Consider the following 23,268-nt stretch of genomic DNA (forward strand, 5'->3'; position numbering starts at 1 on the left):
TGTCAGCAAAATCTACTAGAAAAGCTAGAAAACCAACAAAATCACTCCTTATTTCTTGCAAAGTCATTTTTCTTGATGCATAGTTTGCAGCATTGTTTAGTAACATAAGATTCGAATTAATAAACACAGATATGTCATAATTTCCAGTATACCAGTACAGTCTGTTCTGATATAATGCAATAGTCCTATTCGCATGCGATCCCGTGTTATAAGAAAATAGCTTAATAACAGAACCATTTAAACGAATAGGATGGGAATCACGTAAGAAGCTAAGTTTGCGTTCTACCAGTAATGTTCTAAATTCTTCAATCATGTGATAGCCAAATTGCATTGAAGAAACACGTATTATAGCAGAACCGACTGTAGTATGATCAAACTGTTGTGCAAATTGTCCTTTTTAGATGTAAAATTCATCCATAAGTGCCATGTTTGCAGGTCTCTTGCTCGTGCCAAACCCAGTTTCTGACATTTAGGCTTTTTTCAGTTGATTTCTTTAATTCCTAGATCGATTCTCAAAATTGTGCAGTTTTAGATATGTGCAGTTGACGTATGTGCAGTTGACATCTGTTCTTTGAGTTCTTTTTAATGTTATTTTAAATGTATCATCTTTGATATTATCATGGGGTTTTCTCTTTTCTTCAACGGCCGTTTTCCACTTTTTGGGAGGAGCAAGGAAGGACCAAAAACACAGAAAACCTGCTGCTCCCCAGATTCCTCCCCTTCCCTCTGTGCCCAGATTCACTCGTTCCATATTGAGAACAGTACAGAATCTCCAGGCCCAGCATACTTTTCTGGCAGGTGGTATATTTCATACTGCTGATTGATTCAAATTTTGTATTCATAAAATAGAAATGAATCCAAGATGAGGATGTAGAGATGATATAAAACCAAAGACTGAGAAATCGTTAAAGCAGTAAGAAATCATGAAGGTAGCATGAGATGTCACTGGGCAGATTAATTAAAGAAAGGAAAGCCAATTAAATTGCTGCAGTCTTAACCATTATTTTTAGATCGCCATTAAATTAATGATTCACAACTAGAATGAAATTTCTAACATAGAATTTTTTTTAAAATCGCAACACTTCCAAAAAAATGTCATTAGGCAAAGCATTAATTTATTCAAAATGCTTTCATTGATGTCTGTTAAGACACTTCTGATTTTGTGAGAAATTCAAGATTCACAGAGACTGCCCTCTCCGCTGAAGCAAGTCAACAAGCTAGCAAGTTATGGTTCTCAACATGAATTTGTGTTTACAATTAGCAGAAATTGTTTTTGTGATTGAAAGCAAGATTTTTTATTCCAAGAGTTCAGTAGGACCTGCTTTTTGTAAAGTCCCTCCCTCCCCCATTCCTGTGTAGCAATCAAAATTTCTCTAGGGTGAAAGCCTTAGACACTATTATGTTTCAGAGCAGATAAAATAACCACATCTGTTTTCCTATTGAATTGCAAAAGAAACACAAAGCATGAACCCATCAACCTTTCACTGAGTTAACTCTGAAAATAAAAACAATGCAGAGTATGTGATAACTGATCTCTCATTGAAACAAATTTCAGAGGTTAGTTAAACAGATCTAACTGAGGAAAACCTTGATAATTGAGGACTGGGGCTTTAATAGGAATTGCTCACAGTATTTCTTTATAATTTGTAATTTATATTAACTGGTTGCACCAGCTACATTTTTATCCAAAGTGTCTATATTTCTCAAAATCTCTTGAGCATCCCTCAATTTTAATGCCTGCACCATTGACAGCTATGTCTTTAGCTGCCTCGAGACCTAAGCTCTGCAATTCTCCTAAACAACTCCGTCTTCCTTTTTTCTGATTCTTTAAGATGCTCTACAAAATGTCTCCTTGACATTGGACCAGGAATACAAACACTGTGCCTAAAACAGCAGGTCAGAGGCTAGACATTGTGTAGTTGGTATCTCGTCTCCTGTCTTTCCAAAACCTGACTACCCTCTGCAAGGCAAGGCATAAGTCAGGAGTGTGGTCAAATATTCTGTATTTGCCTGGATGCAGCTCCAACAATATTCAAGCTCAACACCATCCAGGCCAAAGCAGTCTGCTTGGATGACATCCCATCTATCACCTTTCATATTCACTCATTTCTTGATTGACATGCAGTTACATAAGTTCCCTTCTAAGTCACACCCTGCTTATGGGTGGCACATTTCTACTTCCTAGGTTTCTGAATTTATATATACAACTTTAAGCATAAACTCATTTAGTTGCACTGAGTACTGATGCAAACATAACTGCAAAGAAAAAAAGACATAGATTATAGTAACAATTTCTTGAGTTGAAATCTATTTCCTCTTTGTTTTAGTTATAAAGTTTAAAAAACTTCAAAAAAACCTTCCCAACAATGCACACGGAGGCAAACATTTCAGGTGTGCATGCAGTAGATAAAGAAATTATTTCTTTGTCTATTCTCTGCTTCGTTTCTTTCAAGTACATAACTAAACAATTAAATTGCTAATATTAATGCTTCTGAAATGATCTCTTACCATCTTTTTATAAAGTTCTTTCACCCGTCCACAAACTCTAGTTAAAACAGAGTAACCTTTAACTCTTTGTGAGCACTGCCAAAGGAGATATATCAGTGTAAAGCAAAATGCTAGTGCCAAATGTAATTCTCTGTCATTCTTTAAATCTAGGAATTGTTGTGCAGTACAGCAATGACAATGGAATAACTTGGCATGTTTTACGTGAACTGGACTACATGTCTTTTCTACAACCTCAAATAATAACAATTGAACTGTTCCCAGAAGCCAAAACTACATCTACATCATTTCGCTGGTGGCAGCCACAACATGGTAAGCTTTAAAACTGTAGTTCAGAATCAGACATAAGAGTATTAAGTAGCAGACTCTTCATTAGGGGATCTGGCCAAGTAGCTATAACCTAATGTAAATTTCTAATTTTATGGTATATTGTAATGAAAACTCTATTTGGAGGTACATGCAATTAAAAGGTTAGGCGACGGCATTGACAACATTATAAAAATATAGATTAAGCAAAAAAAAGTCATGAAGAAAAGCCTCAAAAATATGTTTGAAAATAGCTACTCAAAAGTAATTAGTATAGATATCATTATCGACAAAAATCATGAACTTCAAAGCTGATTTTTGTCATGCTTATAATAATGAATTCACCCTTTAACCATATAAATAAAAATACTTATTTTAGCCACAGTGTCAAAGAGTCATTGTTTTTATGAGAATGTCTTTGTTAGAAAATCTTTCCCTTTGATAATAACAAAACATGCTTTTCTCTCATGTTGATGTCATGTGCAAGTAACTAATTAAAACTAACCACATTTTTAAGTGAGAAAAAATTCCTTTTCTACTAAGTCAGTGCTCATACTAACAGAGGCCGAAAGGCTTTGTTTCCTTGACTTTCACATTCAAAGTATAAGTTTGATTTTAGATTAGATTGGTTTGTTGATTTCAATTGCAAATTACACATTGATTTACTCAGTGGACTTTTGTTCTTCCATGAAGAATTGTTTTCTCTGTTGTGAGATGTTATAGTAATTAAAGAATGGTGGATGCAAACAATGCTTATTTGTAGAGGCCATTCATAGATTACTGTTTACAATCAAAAAATCATATCAACTTATTGATAAGAAGTTATTTATTTCACTGTTTAAATTAGATTTATTGCAGCAATTTCTTATGTCTGAAAAATTACACAATTAATTTATTGATTTTATTTGTGAAGGAGACCATCTTAGAACTTCATGAAGATTTGGCTTTTGGCAGCAAGGGTGATAGATCTCTACCGTGCATTAGGGATAACATACATATGCTAAATATACTGTAAGTTGGTGCATCAGTAGTAATGGAGGATACACTCAACTATTTCAGCTTACACCTAAGTATCGATTCATCAACATATTTAGTTTGCTGGACATGTCACGGGAGACGGATCACCAGGACCCAGTACTACTGCAAGCAGTGGATTTGCTATTATCAGCAGAGGTATCCCAACCTTGTCAAGAAGCACTGAGTAAGGGAGCTCCATCCCACCAAGGAAGCCACAGATCATGCACAATCCCCTAGGACCAGAATGACATTAAAAGTAACAACAGCCAAACTACAAAGCCACGAGTGGATGATGTAACAACTTGACTTTTTTGTCACATGCCCCTCCAGCTAGTGGAGATTTAGCAAAAATGGTCCAGTTTGCCATTCACCATTCTGGACTGTATCACAGATGCTCTAAATTCAATGTTATTCAGTTGCACAGGAACACAAGAGGTGCACATTGAGAAACCTCAATGTGGAAATCAGAGTACCTGGCAATTTCAACTCGCCACTTGCTCTGCAGAATTTCCATGTTGCTTAGGGACAAATAGCATCTCAGGACATGTCCCAGAGCACCAGCCATATACACTCATCCACTTACATTGGCATCCAGCATTTACCAGCCACTCAGGACCATGATGGTAACATTTCAATATACTTGCAGGAAGCATAGACTTGTACTGCACAGTACTCCAGCAACTAGCATTGAAAGGCTGCAACAGGGACACTTTGCACAGAGAGAGAGGCAGCAACTCACAGATTGGATCAAGCTGTACCTCAGGACTGCTTGCTCCCTTAGCATTTGCTCACTCAACATCCAGCTGCATGCTCATGCCATCCTAGTCTAATTTGCTGTGCCAATTAGTGTAGTCACACAACCATACAGCCGGACATCTGGCCATTGGTAGTGTAAAATTTAAATCTCACTCTACCCCCTACCATTCCTGCCACCCTAATTTCACACTTATCTGATGTGTTTACCATTTGACAACAACTGTCAAAGTGGCTGTCTGTGATTCTGGACCTTTAAATATCAGTATATAACAACTGACTGCTATGAAAAATTGACCCACTGTACTGCAAAAGAACTGTCAGAATGGAAGTACAACTCTGCATTTCTGAAGGAGCCCTCAGTGGGATCTAGTCTCAGAAATGCAACAAATCTTCTCACAAACCTTGAATGCAGAACTCTCTTCTGTAACAATCTGCGTAAGATTGCCACTCTTTGGAAGATATGACCCATGACTTTACAGCAGATAGTGATAGGTTCTTCTGTAATTTTGGAGGTCAAATCACAGTTATAAAAACCAGATTTTTCAGTTACAACAACTTGAACTTAATTATGTCATTGCCTTGTACCCATCATTCTGCATTTAACAATTGCGTGGACCAATATGGAAATAGCTGTATTATTACAAACCAATTGACTATAGGAGCCAAGAATCAGCGTTGTGCACATTATTATAAAGACTGTTGACACTCAGCATATTTCTCACCATTTAAAGTTGGTCATAGTGTCTCTCACAATAGGCAAGAGAAATTAGTGATGAATAACGAGCAGACAATTATTTTAATACTTTTTGTCAACTGGAGAGCGCAAAGAAATGTTTTGAGGCATGAAATGCTTTGCCACAGAAAAGATTTGAGGCAGAAACCTTTTAAGAGAAAAATCAAAAACATTAAAAGTAGTGTAAGAAGGGATCAGATTAGAACGGTGAAATTATTTTTGAATTGGTTGAGGAAAAAGATGCTCAGGCAGCATGAAGCAAATGACTTCTTTCACCCCTTCAACATCTCCTGACTAATTTGTAGTCTTAAGTCTTTCTTCAGACCATGCTACAATGATAAAAAACAGTGTTAAAATCGTGGCTTTCTCAATATGTTTTTTTAAAGTTGATTAATTTATGATCTGATTGTCAGCAAGTTACACAATATATTTTGAGTCCTATCAAGTGCTTTAACTTTGATTTTTGTTTCTTTTCAGGAAAACTTAGTGCACAGTGGGCCTTAGATGATGTCCTGATTGGAATGAATGATAGCTCCCTTACTGATTTCCAAGATACATTTGATGATTCCTCTGACCTGCAATCCAACTGGTATCGCATTCAAGGGGGCAAGACAGACATGTATTGCCTCTCAAAGAATACAGCATTGGTTTTTAATGCTAATATAGGTACATAATTAAGCAGAAATACAACTATATACTAAAGACTGCTCACAACATTGTACCTCCTAAACCTGTATTTGAGAAGATATTTGGCAATTACATCACATTCAAGAAATAATTCTAATAGAAATCAATAAAAATAGTATAGGCCTTTCATCACTGGTGATTGTGTCACTTCTGTTTTTTAGGCAAACCCAGGTTTGCAGAAACTTGGGACTTCCATGTTACTGCCTCCACATTCTTGCAGTTTGAGCTCAATCTAGGTTGTGGAAACCAATCTCCAGATTCCAATGGCATTCAGCTGCAATACTCCCTCAATACAGGCAAAGACTGGCACCTAGTCACTGAGGAGTGTGTTCCTCCCAGCATTGGCTGTCTGCACTACACAGAAAGCTCAATCTACACATCGCAGAGGTTCCAAAACTGGAAGCGTGTCACCGTCTACTTATCTCCAGGAACTATGTAAGTTTTAAGAAACATAAAAACAAGTCTAGACCCTTGCACCCATCAAGTCTGTTTCACCATACAACTATATCATGGCACCTGTTTTTTAACCTAATTGCCATAATTCCATGAATCGTTATACTCTTGCTTAACAAATATAGACAATAGGTGCAGGAGTAGGCCATTCAGCCCTTCGAGCCTGCACCGCCATTCAATATGATCATGGCTGATCATTCCTAATCAGTATCTGCTTCCTGCCTTATCTCCATAACTCTTGATTCCACAATCCTTGAGAGCTCTATGCAACTCTTTCTTAAATGAATCCAGAGACTGGGCCTCCACTGCCCTCTGGGACAGAGCATTCCACGCAGCCACCACTCTCTGGGTGAAGAAGATTCTCCTCATCTCTGTCCTAATATCTATCAATCTCAGTATTGAAATTTTCAATTGACCCAATCTTAACAGCTCATTGTGGGAGAGAGTTTCAGATTTCCACTATTTTTTAATGGAAAGAAATGCATCATGAAATCACTCTTCAACAATCTAGCTGTAATTTTAATGTTGCTCTCTTTTAGTTTGGACTTACCTCCATCTGAGAAAATAGTTTTGGTCTCCATGATTAACTCCGTTATTCATCTTAATCACCACCATAAGTTTACTTTATAATATTTGTACTCAAGAGAATAGAAACCTATAACCTTAGCCTTTCATTGATCCCTTTAACCTCAGGTATCTTTCTGGTGAATCTGCACTGCACCCACACCAAAGCAAATATTTGATTCCTGAGTAGTAATTGCCAGGACTGAACACAGTACTCCAGAGTTTATCCTACCAATTGGGGTATATACCCAGAGTCATGACTGCTTCTATCTGCTTATCAATTAGTATTCATGTCAATATATTTCCACTAATTCTATGGACTCTTATTTTTGTCATAATCTTTTACAACTTCATGCCTCCTTCATCAAATGGAAGTGCACCTAAATAACTTCCTGAAAAAAACCCAATAGATTTCTTTGGCGTGTATTAACACTGACAGATCCACGATGTCTGTCTTTCTCTGATTAGTTCATATTTGTCCAAATGATCAGTCACTCTATCTCTAACAACTAATTTTAGTGACTTCCTCATGACCAATGTTAAACTAGCAAGTCTATAATTTACTGATTTATCTCTCCTATCCTTAAATAACAAGGTGATATCAACAATCTTCTAATTTCAGAAAAAGTTCTCTTTTACCATTGGAAAACATAATTCCATCAGTGTAAGCCAAGTGTATTCAAGATGTTTGAAAGTACATCTGTGTATCAGGATGCAATCCTGAATGAGTACAACCAGAGGAAGATCTTAGGGTTGATCCTTAGCATGTGTTAAGTTGATTTTCCGCGAAGAGCATTTCTCTCTAAGTGCCATTGCTATTCCTTAGAGAGAAACAGAAACTGTAAGTCTATTCAAATGAGATATCAGATAAAAATAGGACCAGACTGATTTTTTTTTTCTATTACCATCATCCCCAGCCATTGAGCCTATTGGCATTGGAGGTTTAGTGGGGCAGCCCCAGAGGTGTTTGAGTCTACACAAGTTAAATGTGCTGCCTTCGGGTCTTTTTCCCAGAGGCATGTTGACCCTTCTCAGCTTGGACTCCCAAAGGTAGGAACAGGTAGGCAGGGTGAGGTTGGAGTCCCCAGAATCTTCTGTGGAAAGGACCAAGGGGTTTGCATGTGGTTTTACCTCCGACTGGATGCTTTCTGACACCACCCTGTCTCCTTGTGAGGAGAGAGCACCTGGATTGAAGTCCAGGTTTCCTGGATGTAGTTTTGCTCGCTGAGCTGGAAGGTTCATGATCAGATGTTTTGTCACCACACTCAGTAACATCTTCAGTGAGCCTCTGAACAAACCTTCCTGCTCAGTGAGCAAACCTACTTCCAGAAACTCAAACTGAGCTACAAATCTTCTAAAAACTCGGTACCAAGGTGTCCTACCCAACTTGTCACTGGGTACCAATGGCTGGGGTGAAGTGCAAGTGTGTGCATCTCTCCTTGAGGGTAATGAACCTAACTATCTGTAGCAGCTAGGAGAAAGTGAGGACTGCAGATGCTGGAGATCAGAGCTGAAAATGTGTTGCTGGAAAAGCGCAGCAGGTCAGGCAGCATCCAAGGAGCAGCTGCCAACCTGTCTATGGAGGTAGACAGATGTTCACATTCTGATCATTGAGGCCCACAGTATTCTACATAACTGTCTGTCACTCCTGTTCCTCTTTGTGCATGGGGATAAAGTCTATAATTGCACTTCTGTCTGGGACTGACCAGGTACCTGGCCTTCAGCAGTCCTCTGAGCACCAACACCCTGGGATATTTTGTTTCCAGCCAACTGCAAAGTGGTGCAGTGAGGTGCTTATCAGTTTGTGCTCCCTAACTTTCTAAATGTTCCTAACAAGGTGTCAATACATGGATTGGTGGAGGATTCAGAAGACAACCTTTACAGTGCTTCCTACAAGGCCTCAGTCCTCTCACTATCTAAGGTTGAGGAGGAGGGAGCTTTTGGGGAAATTTCCCCACAGAGGTTTTGGGCATGCTAGCAGAACCTGCAACTCAAAAGAGAGAGTAGGCATCGCGTCTGATGATTAGAGGTGGTATGCAATGATTGAGAGTGGCAGCAGCATTAATATGAGAGATGCTGTGAAATGAAGAGTGGAATGAATGATAAGACATGGAAGTTTCTGCATCTCCACAGGAACAGCCTCAATCTTAACCTGTGAGGAGGGTGAGGACTTGGATGTCAGGCCCCCTTCCACCTGTTTGGGCTCTTTCTGCCCATGTGATGGGCTGTCTACTCCTGTAATGAGAGAAAGGGGGGGATGAATGAGATTATATTGCATGGCACAGCTGTTGGTGTTGGTTCATGTGGGGTAAGAGGTGGTGAGCTGTACTGAGGAGGCAACATGATAGCCTGCAGGCTAATTAGTGTGAGAGGCTTATGAGAGGGGCAGCAAGTGAGGGAAAGTGTTGCAGACAATGAGAGTAACAGAGCTCTGGTGGGAAGTGGCACATTCTTTCTGCATTATTCCTCTTCAGCCTCAACATCACTGACCTGGGTGGAAACCTCGGACCAGGCTGGCAGAAACTGGTGGCACAGCTTCCTTTGCTAGTCCTCTGGGAAAAGGATACCTCTCCTTTGGACCATCTTATTCACATCTAGGTCCCTTTTGGAGAATCATGATTCCATCTTCCCCTTCCCCAACATATTCAAACTATTTTTGTCTGAGCATGGTAACTTCAGAATACCAGTTTTCATCCAGCCTTCTGGTTTTCAGCAGGTATCACTGAATGAAGAATTGTTGAAGGAACTATGCATGGTATGATGGGGTGGATGAGGCCATCCAGGTCTGATAGGAGAGTTTGTTTTGTCCATCAGATGGTAAGAGTACCTCCTTCCTGGCCCAGACAGCCTGAAGCAGGTACTCTAAAGAGTTTCCATTAAAGTAGGGATCCAACATTTGATGCCGGACAGATAACTTTCGGGGATGGGAATGAAGATCACTGACTCCTGTGGAGTTCCTGACTTGCAGTAAATGAAGGGGTAACTGAGTGGCCTTTAAAAATGGTTTCAGATCTTTTGACAAGGTAAAGTGTCACTAGGGGATGAGAACTTTCATTGTGGGGAGTCTAGAACTAAAGAGCATACATTTAAGGTGAGAAGGGAAAAATTTAAAAGGGACTTAAGGGGCAACTTTTTCACGCAAATGAATGTATGTATTGTGCATGTATGGAATGAGTTGTCAGAGGAAGTGGTGGAGGTTGGTACAATTACATTTAAAAGGCATCTGGATGGGCATATGAATAGGAAGGGTTTTGAGGGATATGGGCCAAGTGCTAACAAATGGGACTAGATTAGGTTAGGATATCTGATTGGCATAGACAAGTTGGACTGAAGGGTCTGTTTCCGTGCTGTACATCTCTATGACTCTGACTACCTGCATGTGATTTGCCCTTTAATTCGATATGGGACTGGCTTGTAAATCAAGTAAGCTGAAGAGCATAACATTGTGGAAAAGAACTTCCTACAGGTCTAGGTGGATGTGATGTTACCTAAGATGCCTATCACCATACTGCAGAATGGAAAATTCCAGCCTTTGTTTCTGCTATGATATAATGGGAATCCAAGCAGTATACTTTGTTTACAACTGATATTAGCCTTCGCTATCTTTATACTGTAGTTGTCCCAATCATTATTGTGCAAGCGAAATTATTCTGCCAGAACATGTAAGACTGGTTCAGGTTCTCATGATAATTTTAAATTGTGCATTTTCTGAATGTCAATAATATTTTTCTGCACAGTACCTTTTGATAACTAATTTATTCACCATGCCATTGTGTTAATTAGATCCCCAAGGACCCGATTCAGATGGATTCAAACAGAATATTCTTCTGGAACTGCGAACTGGGCTATTGATAATGTGATCCTTGCCTCAGCATGCCCCTGGATGTGTTCTGGTCATGGGATTTGTGACATGGGTCATTGTGTGTAAGTATGAAAACATCGTGCCTTTGATGTTGTCATTGTTGTAAGGTCTGTTTAGCTGCTGCCTCCAATCTGTTAAAATCCAATCTGATATCAGATCTGAACAGATTGAAAAATATTTTCAATATTATTTGTTTTAGCTCATGAAGTTTTAAATATTGACAGTTGTTTAATTTAGATCATGATAAACTAATCCCAGAAGGGCACTAACCCTTAACCAAAATAACCCGATCGGTTCATTATTGCCAACGAATAACAATTTGCTGCATCTAGCCCTAATTATAAGGAAATGATTTTGGGTGACAAGACTTTGGGACAATGCAGTCGGTTCTGCTATAACACGGTATCTTTGTTCTCATGCAATCCCATTTTATAAGAAAATTGTGTATTAGCGGCATCATTTAAACTAATGGGGCCAGAATCACCAATACACGCTTTAAAAGTTCACACTTTAGAAACAGTGTTCCCAATTAGTCAATTGAGTTATAGGAAATCTGCATTAACAAAGCCTGCGTTATAGCAGAACAACCTGTATGTGTTAATGCTGCCCAGTCAAAACTATATAGGATAGTCTGTTAAAATAATGTAATTATTTAGAAAATGTTCAGATGGATTTTTAATAGAAACCAAAATTTGGAAATTAAATGATTGACAGAGGATTGTAGAATCATACAGGGCAGAAGAGGCCCTTCTGTCCATTGAATCTACATGACAAAAAAATTACTTTAAACCTAAAGTAATTCCACTATCCATCACATGAATGTTATGCCTTGAATGTTATGACATTTCAAGTGCTCATCTTAGTACTTTTTAAATGTTGTGAGGTTTCCAGACTCAACTATCCTCCCAAGCAGTGCATTACAGGTTCCCACCATCCTCTGGGTGAAAAATGTTTTCCTCAAAGCCCTTCTAAACCTCCTGTCTTTCACCTTTCATTTGTTACTGACCCTTCTACCAGTTAAGGGGAACAGCTTCTTTCTATTCAACTTGTCCTTCATAATCATTCTGTGGTTGTGAATTGTAAAAGAAAATGATGCATAGTTTTGCTTTACATTGCTCAATGTTTAGAAGCTTTGCTTTCGCCTTCTTGATAGCAACTGCTCATTAGTAAAATGGAGTTAGGTTGAATTTTTGCTGATAGTTAGCCAGGTAACAACCAATTTTCGACCTGTTTCTACAGCTCCTTTAAGGGAGATTTGTACATGAGACTTGCAATATAAATTACACAGACAGAAGATAAACAAGATGGAATAAGTAGGTTTACAGAATTAAAATGGTAAAAAATGCTAATAGTTGACATTAGGTTTACTATTCAGTCTACCTATTTGTTTTAATTGCCTCACTCCATCCTGAAATTCAGAGCTTATTTTTGTTCATAAAAAGAATATTAAGTGTTTAATTTATCAAGCTTGCTTTCTTAGAAGAACAGTAAAACAGCTACACTCAAAGGAGCTAGGAGCTGTACCTGCCCTGATGCTCAATGCCATCAGTTCCTAAGGGCTTTATGCACACTGAATGATTGAATACTTTTGGGATTAGGATGGCTAAAAGAAAGACTTTTAATTGATGCTTTTCTGTGAGCGAGTCTTACTTTGTCTTTGCTAAAGTGTCAGGAGACGCAACAGCAGGTATAATAAACTGTACTGTCTAAGCTCGGAGGAATATTGTTTGGCTGGACTGTAACAATAGAAAAGTACACAACCTTCGTAGCAGTATGTCTGATGTTTACATTTTTGACTGAATATATGCAGCCTGTATCATAGTTATTATATTCCATATAATTGAAACTAGTTTTGGCTGAAGTTCTTTCGGATTCCATTTCAGAGAACTTGTTAGAAATGCATTCATGAAGGTGGGATCAACTTAAACAATGGAAACTTGTGCCTGAGCTTCTCCAGTTTGGAGTGCCCAGTGAGATACTGGAAGATTGATATGAATGTGATATTAGATTCTCCTCTTCTTGTTGGCTGAAGGTTTTCCAAACTTCTTAATGTCTGGTTCTACAGGAGGAACTGTTGGAATTATCATGAGGTGTTGCATTAGAGGAGTAGAATCAAGACTGATTAAATGCTTTCCAGTGTGTGAGGAGTAAGGTCACCTTTTAAATTCATGAGTACAAATGAAAGGTTAGAATCTAATAGTACAGAGAAGGAGTGAGAAGTAGAATAAAAAATGTATGCAAAGAGACAAAGTTATAGAATGTCTGAGCGTAGGGTAATATACAGACAATGATTTTCATCAGCAAACTAACCTCAGACATTTAGGTTTTACTATTACAGTTTATAATGTGGTTTGAGCTGTTCCATCTGATACTGCATAATTATGTACAAATATATGCAAAACTCTATTGTGTGATATTGAAATTATTTCTAAATCAATCTCCTAATTTGGAATGATTTGTGAAAGTGCACTGATTCTTAAACTCCACTACTCACTAGGTCACCACAAAAATTAATGATTTACGTAAAGTATGCAAAGTCTTCAATTATCTGTCTCTTGGAATCAAGTTAACAGAAAATAGGTTCCTGTACTTAACATTACCCACTATTTATTACAAATAAGTAAATTCTAATCACAAGTAACCAACTATGAATTATCAATATGTGGCTGTGTTTGTTAAACCCTAAACCTTTCTTCAATCCCCTATACACATATGCAGACAGACACAACAAAAACAATTGGTTTTATGAGTGGAGGGAAATAAACTAGGAAGTTTGTGAGAAGATTTGTAGCTCGGGTGCTCGTTGTTGTGGTTCTGTTCGCTGAGCTGGGAATTTGTGTTGCAGATGTTTCGTCCCCTGTCTAGGTGACATCCTCAGTGCTTGGGAGCCTCCTGTGAAGCGCTTCTGTGATCTTTCCTCCATCATTTGTAGTGGTTTGAATCTGCTGCTTCCGGTTGTCAGTTCCAGCTGTCCGCTGCAGTGGTCGGTATATTGGGTCCAGGTCAATGTGCTTATTGATTGAATATGTGGATGAGTGCCATGCCCTGGCTGTTCTCTGTTTGGCTTGTCCTATAATAGTAGCGTTGTCCCAGTCGAATTCATGTTGCTTGTTATCTGCGTGTGTGGCTACTAAGGATAGCTGGTCGTGTCGTTTCGTGGCTAGTTGGTGTTCATAAACTAGGAAACACAGCTTAACAGCGCCCGTCCACAGGATTCATTGAGGCATTCCTTTTACTTGCCATCGCTTTTTGTTCGAGTAAAAAGTGAGGTCTGCAGATGCTGGAGATCAGAGCTGAAAATGTGTTGCTGGTTAAAGCACGGCAGGTCAGGCAGCATCCAAGGAACAGGGAATTCCACGTTTCGGGCAAAAGCCCTTCATCAGGAATGAGGAAAATGTGTTCAGCAGGCTAAGATAAAAGGTAGGGAGGAGGGACTTGGGGGAGGGGCGATGGAGATGTGATAGGTGGAAGGAGGTCAAGGTGAGAGTGATAGGCTGGAGTGGGGTGGGGGCGGAGAGGTCAGGAAGAAAATTGCAGGTTAGGAGGGCGGTGCTGAGTTTGAAGAAATCGACTGAGACAAGGTGGGGGGAGGGTAAATGAGGAAACTGGAGAAATCTGAGTTCATCCCTTGTGGTTGGAGGGTTCCCAGGCGGAAGATGAGGCGCACTTCCTCCAACCGTCGTGTTGTTATGTTCTGGCGATGGAGGAGTCCAAGGACCTGCATGTCCTTGGTGGAGTGGGAGGGAGAGTTAAAGTGTTGAACCACGGGGTGGTTGGGTTGGTTGGTCCGGGCGTCCCAGAGGTGTTTCCTGAAGCGTTCCGCAAGTAGGCGGCCCGTCTCCCCAATATAGAGGAGGCCACATCGGGTGCAGCGGATGCAATAGATGATGTGTGTGGAGGTGCAGGTGAATTTGTGGCGGATGTGGAAGGATCCCTTGGGGCCTTGGAGAGAGGTAAGGGAGGAGGTGTGGGCGCAAGTTTTGCATTTCCTGCGGTTGCAGGGGAAGGTGCCGGGAGTGGAGGTTGGGTTGGTGGTGGGTGTGGACCTGACGAGGGAGTCACGAAGGGAGTGGTCTTTGCGGAACGCCGATAGGGGAGGGGAGGGAAATATATCCCTGGTGGTGGGGTCCATTTGGAGGTGGCGGAAATGACAGCAGATGATATGCTGTATACGGAGGTTGGTGGGGTGGTAGGTGAGAACCAGTGGGGTTCTGTCCTGGTGGCGGTTGGGGGGGGGGGGGGGGGGCTCAAGGGCGGAGGAGCGGGAAGTGGAGGAGATGCGGTGGAGGGCATCGTCCATCACGTCTGGGGGGAATCTGTGGTCTTTGAAGAAGGAGGCCATCTGGGTTGTTCGGTATTGGAACTGGTCTTCCTGGGAGCAGATACGGCGGAGACGAAGGAATTGGGAATATGGCTTGGCATTTTTACAGGGGGCAGGGTGGGAGGAGGTGTAGTCCAGGTAGCTGTGGGAGTCAGTCGGTTTATAGTAGATGTCTGTGTTGATTCGGTTGCCTGAGATAGAAATAGAGCCGGGCGTGGGGGCGGGGTTAGGGGGCAGGGGCGGGGACGGAGATCGACATGGGGCGTCCCCGCCCCTGCCTCTCACCCTGCCCCCACTCCCAGCTCCAGTCCCACACCAGGTCCTAGCTCCCAGCCTTGCCGGATTTTCACCATCCCTCCAGACCTCCCCCTCTCTGAGGATGAAAGATCAGTCCTCAGCAGAGGCCTCACCTTCATTCCCCTACGCCCTCGGATTAATTAGTTCAACACGCGGCGAGATATTGAACAATTCTTCCGTCGCCTTCGCCTCCGTGCCTACTTTTACAACCAAGACTCCCGCCCACCCTCTGATGACCCCTTCGCCCGCCTCCAACACACCCCATCCACATGGACACCCCGTGCTGGCCTCTTACCTGCCCTCGATCTATTTATAGCCAACTGCCGCCGCAACATTAACCGACTCAATCTGTCCACCCCTCTTACCCACTCCAACCTCTCACCCTCAGAACGTGCAGCCCTCCACTCCCTCCGCTCCAACCCCAACCTCACCATCAAACCGGCAGACAAGGGAGGCGCGGTATTAGTTTGGCGCACCGACCTTTATACCGCTGAGGCCAAACACCAGCTCGCAGACGGCCCCTCCTATTGCCCCCTTGACCATGACCCCACCTCCCACCACCAAACCATCATCTCCGAGACCATCCATAACCTCATCACCTCAGGGGATCTCCCATCCACTGCCTCCAACCTCATAGTCCCACAACCCCGCACCGCCCGTTTCTACCTCCTGCCCAAAATCCACAAATCTAACTGCCCCGGTCGACCCATTGTCTCAGCCTGCTCCTGCCCCACCGAACTCATCTCTGCGTACCTCGACACGGTTCTGTCCCCCTTAGTCCAAGAACTCCCCACCTATGTTCGGGACACCACCCACGACCTCCACCTCCTCCATGATTTTCACTTCCCCAGTCCCCAATGCCTTATCTTCACGATGGACATCCAGTCCCTGTACACATCTATTCCCCATCACGAAGGTTTCAAAGCCCTCCCGCTTCTTCCTTTCCCGCCGCACCAACCAGTACCCTTCCACTGACACTCTCCTTCGACTGACTGAACTGGCCCTCACCCTGAATAACTTCTCTTTTCAATCCTCCCACTTCCTCCAAACTAAAGGAGTTGCCATGGGCACCCGCATGGGCCCCAGCTATGCCTGTCTCTTCGTAGGATATGTGGAACAGTCCATCTTCCGCAACTACACTGGCACCCCCCCCCCCCCCACCTTTTCCTCTGCTACATCGATGACTGTATCGGCGCTGCCTCATGCTCCCACGAGGAAGTTGAACAGTTCATCAACTTTACCAACACCTTCCATCCCGACCTCAAATTCACCTGGACCGTCTCAGACTCCTCCCTCCCCTTCCTAGTCCTTTCCATTTCTATCTCAGGCGACCAAATCAACACAGACATCTACTATAAACCGACTGACTCCCACAGCTACCTGGACTACACCTCCTCCCACCCTGCCCCCTGTAAAAACGCCAAGCCATATTCCCAATTCCTTCGTCTCCGCCGTATCTGCTCCCAGGAAGTCCAGTTCCAATACGGAACAACCCAGATGGCCTCCTTCTTCAAAGACCGCAGATTCCCCCCAGACGTGATGGACGATGCCCTCCACCGCATCTCCTCCACTTCCCGCTCCTCCGCCCTTGAGCCCTGCTCCTCCAAACGCCACCAGGACAGAACCCCACTGGTTCTAACCTACCACCCCACCAACCTCCGTATACAGCGTATCATCCGCCATCATTTCCGCCACCTCCAAACGGACCCCACCACCAGGGATATATTTCCCTCCCCTCCCCTATCAGCGTTCCGCAAAGGCCACTCCCTTCGTGACTCCCTCGTCAGGTCCACACCCACCACCAACCCAACCTCCACTCCCGGCACCTTCCCCTGCAACCGCAGGAAATGCAAAACTTGCGCCCACACCTCCTCCCATACCTCTCTCCAAGGCCCCAAGGGATCCTTCCATATCCGCCACAAATTCACCTGCACCTCCACACACATCATCTATTGCATCCGCTGCACCCGATGTGGCCTCCTCTATATTGGGGAGACGGGCCGCCTACTTGCGGAACGCTTCAGGGAACACCTCTGGGACGCCCGGACCAACCAACCCAACCACCCCGTGGCTCAACACTTTAACTCTCCCTCCCACTCCACCAAGGACATGCAGGTCCTTGGACTCCTCCATTGCCAGAACATAACAACATGACGGTTGGAGGAAGTGCGCCTCATCTTCCGCCTGGGAACCCTCCAACCACAAGGATGAACTCAGATTTCTCCAGTTTCCTCATTTCCCCTCCCCCCACCTTGTCTCAGTTGGTTCCCTCAACTCAGCACCACCCTCCTAACCTGCAATTTTCTTCCTGACCTCTCCGCCCCCACCCCACCCCAGCCTATCACCCTCACCTTGACCTCCTTCCACCTATCACATCTCCATCGCCCCTCCCCCAAGTCCTTCCTCCCTACCTTTTATCTTAGCCTTCTGAACACATTTTCCTCATTCCTGATGAAGGGCTTTTGCCCGAAACGTGGAATTCCCTGTTCCTTGGATGCTGCCTGACCTGCTGTGCTTTAACCAGCAACACATTTTCATCGCTTTTTGTTCTTCAATCATTTTTCTCCAGGTTCTTTCACTTCTTTGTAGGAGGGACAGGTCATTAGCACATGAACTGCAAAATCTTTTAGTTACTGGTTAAAGGCAACAACTTAGCAACTTATGGGAGAAAATCTGGCTTTCTTCAGGCTTTTAAAATTATACCAAGCCGTTTTACTCTGATTGCGTTCTGGAATGAGCCAGAGAATGAAACAGCCAAAATGTGTGCAAAGGTCAGGGTTCAATGTACTAGTATGTGTAGCTTCCAGTGTGCACCAGTGTGCCACACTGTGAGCCCATCTGACAAACTCAAATTGGTAGTCAGCATAATTCTTAACATGCATTGGCTTATTTAACAAACGTTGTCTAATTACAGAATCACATCTAATGCAGGATCTATGTTTTGCATTTTGAAGCATGGGCAGTTTGGATATGTTCAGTACCATACTTGGTATGAACAGTTCAACTACATGACATTTGATACAATCTGCCAGTCTTTGAAACGAAAAGCCTACATTCCTAGTATCATGCTGGCACTAAAATTCATATACTACATTATTTAGTGATAAGACTTCTGGCAGCATCCTGTTAGTAGAGAACTACTCATTTTACTGCTGGAGGGAGTGCGTTCTGGAGAGAGTCTACAAAGGTTCACAAAGCTAAAGAATTTAACAGCACTGCAGGGGAACAATTTAGGTAATGATATTGTCACAGCTCACTGAGAATCAAGCCCTGCTTTCCATAGAGTCATCCCAAGTTAAAGGTTTTTTAAAGTATGCAGTATTTCCCAGTTTACCTGCCTTTAGACCCAAGTTGACAAAAAGTGCAGGTCAGCTTTCTATACTTAACAAAAGTTGCTATTTATCAGATGTAATTAGACTCTAGCTCCGGGTAAACAGTTATGAACCATCAGCATATAACTTTACTAATTAAAACTCTTTATAAACTCCTCCTTACACTTACAGACAGAGACAGAAAAAAAATGCTGTTATGAACAAAAGGAAAGAATGGGAAGGCAGTTCAATGGTTCCTGCAATTATTGTGTTGGTCTGTGGATGTGGTTTAGTTGAACTTTCAGAAACATTTGACAAGATCCCACATAAGAGATTAACATGGAAAATTAAAGTACATGGAATTGGGATCATGTATTGACATGGATAGAGAACTGGCTGGCAGACAGGAAATGAATAAACAGGTCTTTTCCCAAGCTGCAGGCAGTGATTAGGCGGGTATGTCAGGGATCAGTGCTTGGACCCCACCTATTCACAATATATTTCATTAGTTTAGATGAGAAAACGAAATATATTATCTCCAAGTTTGCAGACTACTCAAAGCTGGATGGCAGGATGAACTGTGTGGAAGATGCCGAGAAGTTTCAGCATGATTTGGACAAGTTGAGAGAGTGGCGAAAGCAGATGAAGTATAATGTCAATAAATGTGAGATCATTCATTCTGGTTACAAAAAAAACAGGAAGACACATTATGATCTAAACGGTGATAGATTGAGAAAAAAGGAGAAGCAGTGAGACCCAGGTATCCTTGTATAGAGAAAGAAGGAAGTCTTGCTGTAATTGTCCAGGGGCTTGATGAGACCACACCGAGAGGATTGTGCGCAGCTTTAGTTGTACCGACATTCGAACAGATCCAGACAGGATAAATGCGGGAAGGATGTTCCTGATGACCCTGGAGTTCATAATTAGGGGTCACAGTTCTAGGATACAGCGTAGGCTGTTTAGGATTGAGATGAGAAATTTCTTTACTTATAAAGTGGTGAGCCTGTGGAATTCTCAGCCACAAAGCAGTATTTGCTGTCAAGAAGGAGTAAGATATAACTCGTAGGGATAAAGGGATCAAAGGAAATAGGGAGAAAGTGGGAACAGGATACTAAGTTGGATGATCAGTCAGATCATATTGAATGGCCTACTCTTGTTCTTATGTTTCTATGTCAGGATGCTACTTCTTGGTCATCCTTCTCCTGATGCTTCCATGGGATTATGACTCTGTGACTCTAAGAGAAACCAGATGGCTAGTTCATTTATAAAAGTCCTCTCTGATTGATCAATTGTAACTTGCATCTTACAGCAACTGCTGAAGGAAAGGTGAATTGATTTTCTACAGGCTTAAAGTAGCCTTTACTGCAGAAAACAGAGAGAGCTCTTGGGCTGGTGGAAACCTGAAGGCTTCTCACTATTTTGTTCATAGCCCAAAGTCTTTCAGCTACCTGAGAACCAATCACATAATTGGGCAGCACGGTGGCTCGATGGTCAAACTGCTGCCTCACAGTGCCCAAGAACCCAGGTTCAATTCCACCCTTGGGCACTGTCTGTGTGGTGTTTACACATTTTCCCAGTGTCTGTGTGAGTTTACTCCAGGTGCACTGGTTTCTTCCCACAGTCCAAAGATGTGCATGATAGGTGGACTGGCATTGCTACATTGCCCATAGTATCCAGGGATGTGTAGGTTAGGTAGATGAGCCGTAGGAAATGCAGGGATAAGGTGGTAGAATGCTGTTCAGAGAGTCAGTGTGGATCTGTTGGGCCTAAAGGCCTGTTTCCACATGGTAGGAATTCTATGCATCTATAATTGTTGGCAGGCAGAAGGCCTTCATCATCACTAACTGGTCACTAGTCCACAGATCAGTCAACCACTTGCAATTCCATCTGTATACAACCCTTCAGCTCTAGTTCATCTGCAACCACACTTTAACCACTACTCAAACAAGCAGCTGTGTAAAAGATGCTTACAATGAGTATCAGATCACTTGCTTTCAAAACATGCAGCAATCTTACAGTGATCCTTGACTTTAAAACAGATCGTTTCTCGTTTCAGTCTACAGTTAACAATATAGAAAATTGAAGACACAACCCTTACATGCCACATGCAGTCTTTACATGGTCTGCCCTTAAAAAAAAAGAAACGTTATTTCAAAAATACATTTCATTACAAAACATGGTACACGACCAACAAACTTAAGACTTGTATTCATTCATTCGTCATACCCCCTTATACAATGTTAGACAATCTTATCATTTCTTAAACCATTAACTTATTCCAAAATTTTAAACAAAAGGGCATTATCTTTTCCAAACGTTTGAATAATTTTTCATTAAATGTTGCAATTAAAAAATTCCATCTGAATAGCCTTGCATTCCAAGCTATAAACCTTTCAGCGAAGTCCAGTGGATTATGATCAATATAAACTAGTACAGTAAGTTTTAGTTTAACTCTCACCTGAGGAACCAGCACTCTTGATAAATTGGCAAAACATTATGTACCTCAAATACCACATGTTTACTGTATTATTGCGATCTCTGCGATGTCCAGGTAGTCAGTTGAGGATGTGAGTGAGAAGGCTGCCTGCCAGCAAGTTTTGTTTAAGGCAAAGTTGCATTATTATTTCAGTGATTTCTGCTGTAAATTAAGTATAACAGGGATGTGTATACCCCTGCATTATGGTCCAATTACTTAGTGTGTGTTTTTACATTGATTATATGGACCTCTTGATCTACCTATACACTCCTAGTCTGTAGGTGCAGGATAATAAAATGTTTGCTGTATTTTCTTATTACCACGTTGAACACAGACTTCAAAGTATTGAAGAGCCAACAATATTTCCAAAGTATTTTTTCTACAATGGGATACCCCTTCAATATGTGGATCTTAGAAAAGAATAAGGTACTGTCAATCCTATTAATGCAATCTTCCAAATATGGAATTGGGTACAAACCTGTTTTTATAATGCCCAGGGTGGGACAGAAGGGATGACATGTGCACACATTTTTATAAAGCAGCAAATAAGATCAGAAGTGGCAAAGAGAAAATTAATGGCTCTTCACTTAACTACATAATATTCAGAACATTACAAATATATTAATAACATAAAAATAAACTAACCTTACTGATCTTAAGTTTACTTTATTTATCGTGAAATAATTTGATAGCCATAACAGAAATAAGGTTATAAGAAGATTAAATCTGGGAACCAAATATCCAGGACTATATGACTTTTGGAAATGACTGGCTAGGAGGAAAAGATTAGCGGGTTAGCTTTGTTAGTCTGAAGTGGAAATAACATAATAGCAAGAAAGATCTTGGACTGGAAGATTTATAGGAATAAATGTATAAGAATAAATCGGGGGATAGGAAGGGCATGTTACAAGGCAGTGTATTAATTGTGTGACTTTAATCTTTATGTAGATTGGGAAAATCAAATTGTCAGATAGCCATGAGGAAGAACAATTTCCTAGAACAAAATGACCCTAGATCCAACCAGAGATCAGGCTTTATGGATCTGGTAGTATGTAATGAGACAAATTTAATAAATAATCTGAGAGTAAAAATATCTCCTATTAAACAGTGACCATAACATGGTCAAATTTAGCATTCAGTTTTAGAGTGAGCAACATCGGTTGGTAACAACTGTACTAAAGTACAGATAATAGGAATAAAACAAGGGTAGAGTTTGCTGGAGTGGAGTCAGCAGTTTTGCAGAAATGGTGATTGATCAACAATGGCAGATCATAGGATTTCTACAGTGTGGAAACAGGCCACTCAGTCCATCAAGTCCACTCCAACCCTCCAAAGAGAATCCAACCCAGACCTATACCCCTGCCTTATCCCTGTAACCCTGCATTTCCTATGGGTAATCCACCTAACCTACACATTCCTGGACAATATATGGAAATTTAGTTTGGCCAAACCACTGAACCTACACATCTTTGGACTGTAGGAGGAAACCAGAGCACCCTGCGAAAACTCACATAGACATGGGGAGAACTTGCAAACTCCACACACACAATCACCTGAAGCTGGAATCGAACCCAGGTCCTTGGCACTGAGGCAAGAGTGCTAACTAGTGAACCACAACAATACATACCCTAATGACAAAGAAGAATTCTAAGAAAGGGATAAACCAACAACAGTTAACCAAGGAAGTTAAGGATAGTGGCAAATTGAAAGAAAAACATACCATGTGGCAAAGAATAGTGGTAAGCCAGAGGATTTGGACAGTTTGAAAAACAAGCAATAGGTGACCACAAACATAATAAAAAGGGGAAATACATTTTGAGAGTAAACTAGCAAGTAATAAAAGAAAAGATGATGAGAGCTTATTTAAAGATATAAAAAGGAAGAGAAAGGTCAAACTGCCCCTTAGAGGATGAGGGTGGGGAAATAATGAGGAACTAAAAAAATGGCATTGGAGTTGAATACATACTTTGTATCAATCTT

General features: G+C 41.6%; 1 protein-coding gene across 1 annotated transcript in view; it reads left to right on the forward strand.

Annotated features, from left to right (window-relative positions):
* Positions 1 to 23,268, forward strand: part of reln (reelin) — a 376,824-nt gene that overhangs the window by 270,833 nt on the left and 82,723 nt on the right. The window contains exons 32-35 of the mRNA XM_060843157.1: positions 2,659 to 2,817; positions 5,795 to 5,983; positions 6,166 to 6,439; positions 10,805 to 10,945. Coding sequence (XP_060699140.1) covers positions 2,659 to 2,817; positions 5,795 to 5,983; positions 6,166 to 6,439; positions 10,805 to 10,945 — 763 coding nt within the window. The remainder of the gene's footprint in view (positions 1 to 2,658; positions 2,818 to 5,794; positions 5,984 to 6,165; positions 6,440 to 10,804; positions 10,946 to 23,268) is intronic.

The sequence above is a fragment of the Hemiscyllium ocellatum genome, chromosome 23 (genome assembly GCF_020745735.1).
Source record: "Hemiscyllium ocellatum isolate sHemOce1 chromosome 23, sHemOce1.pat.X.cur, whole genome shotgun sequence".
NCBI classification, from domain to species: Eukaryota; Metazoa; Chordata; class Chondrichthyes; order Orectolobiformes; family Hemiscylliidae; genus Hemiscyllium; species Hemiscyllium ocellatum.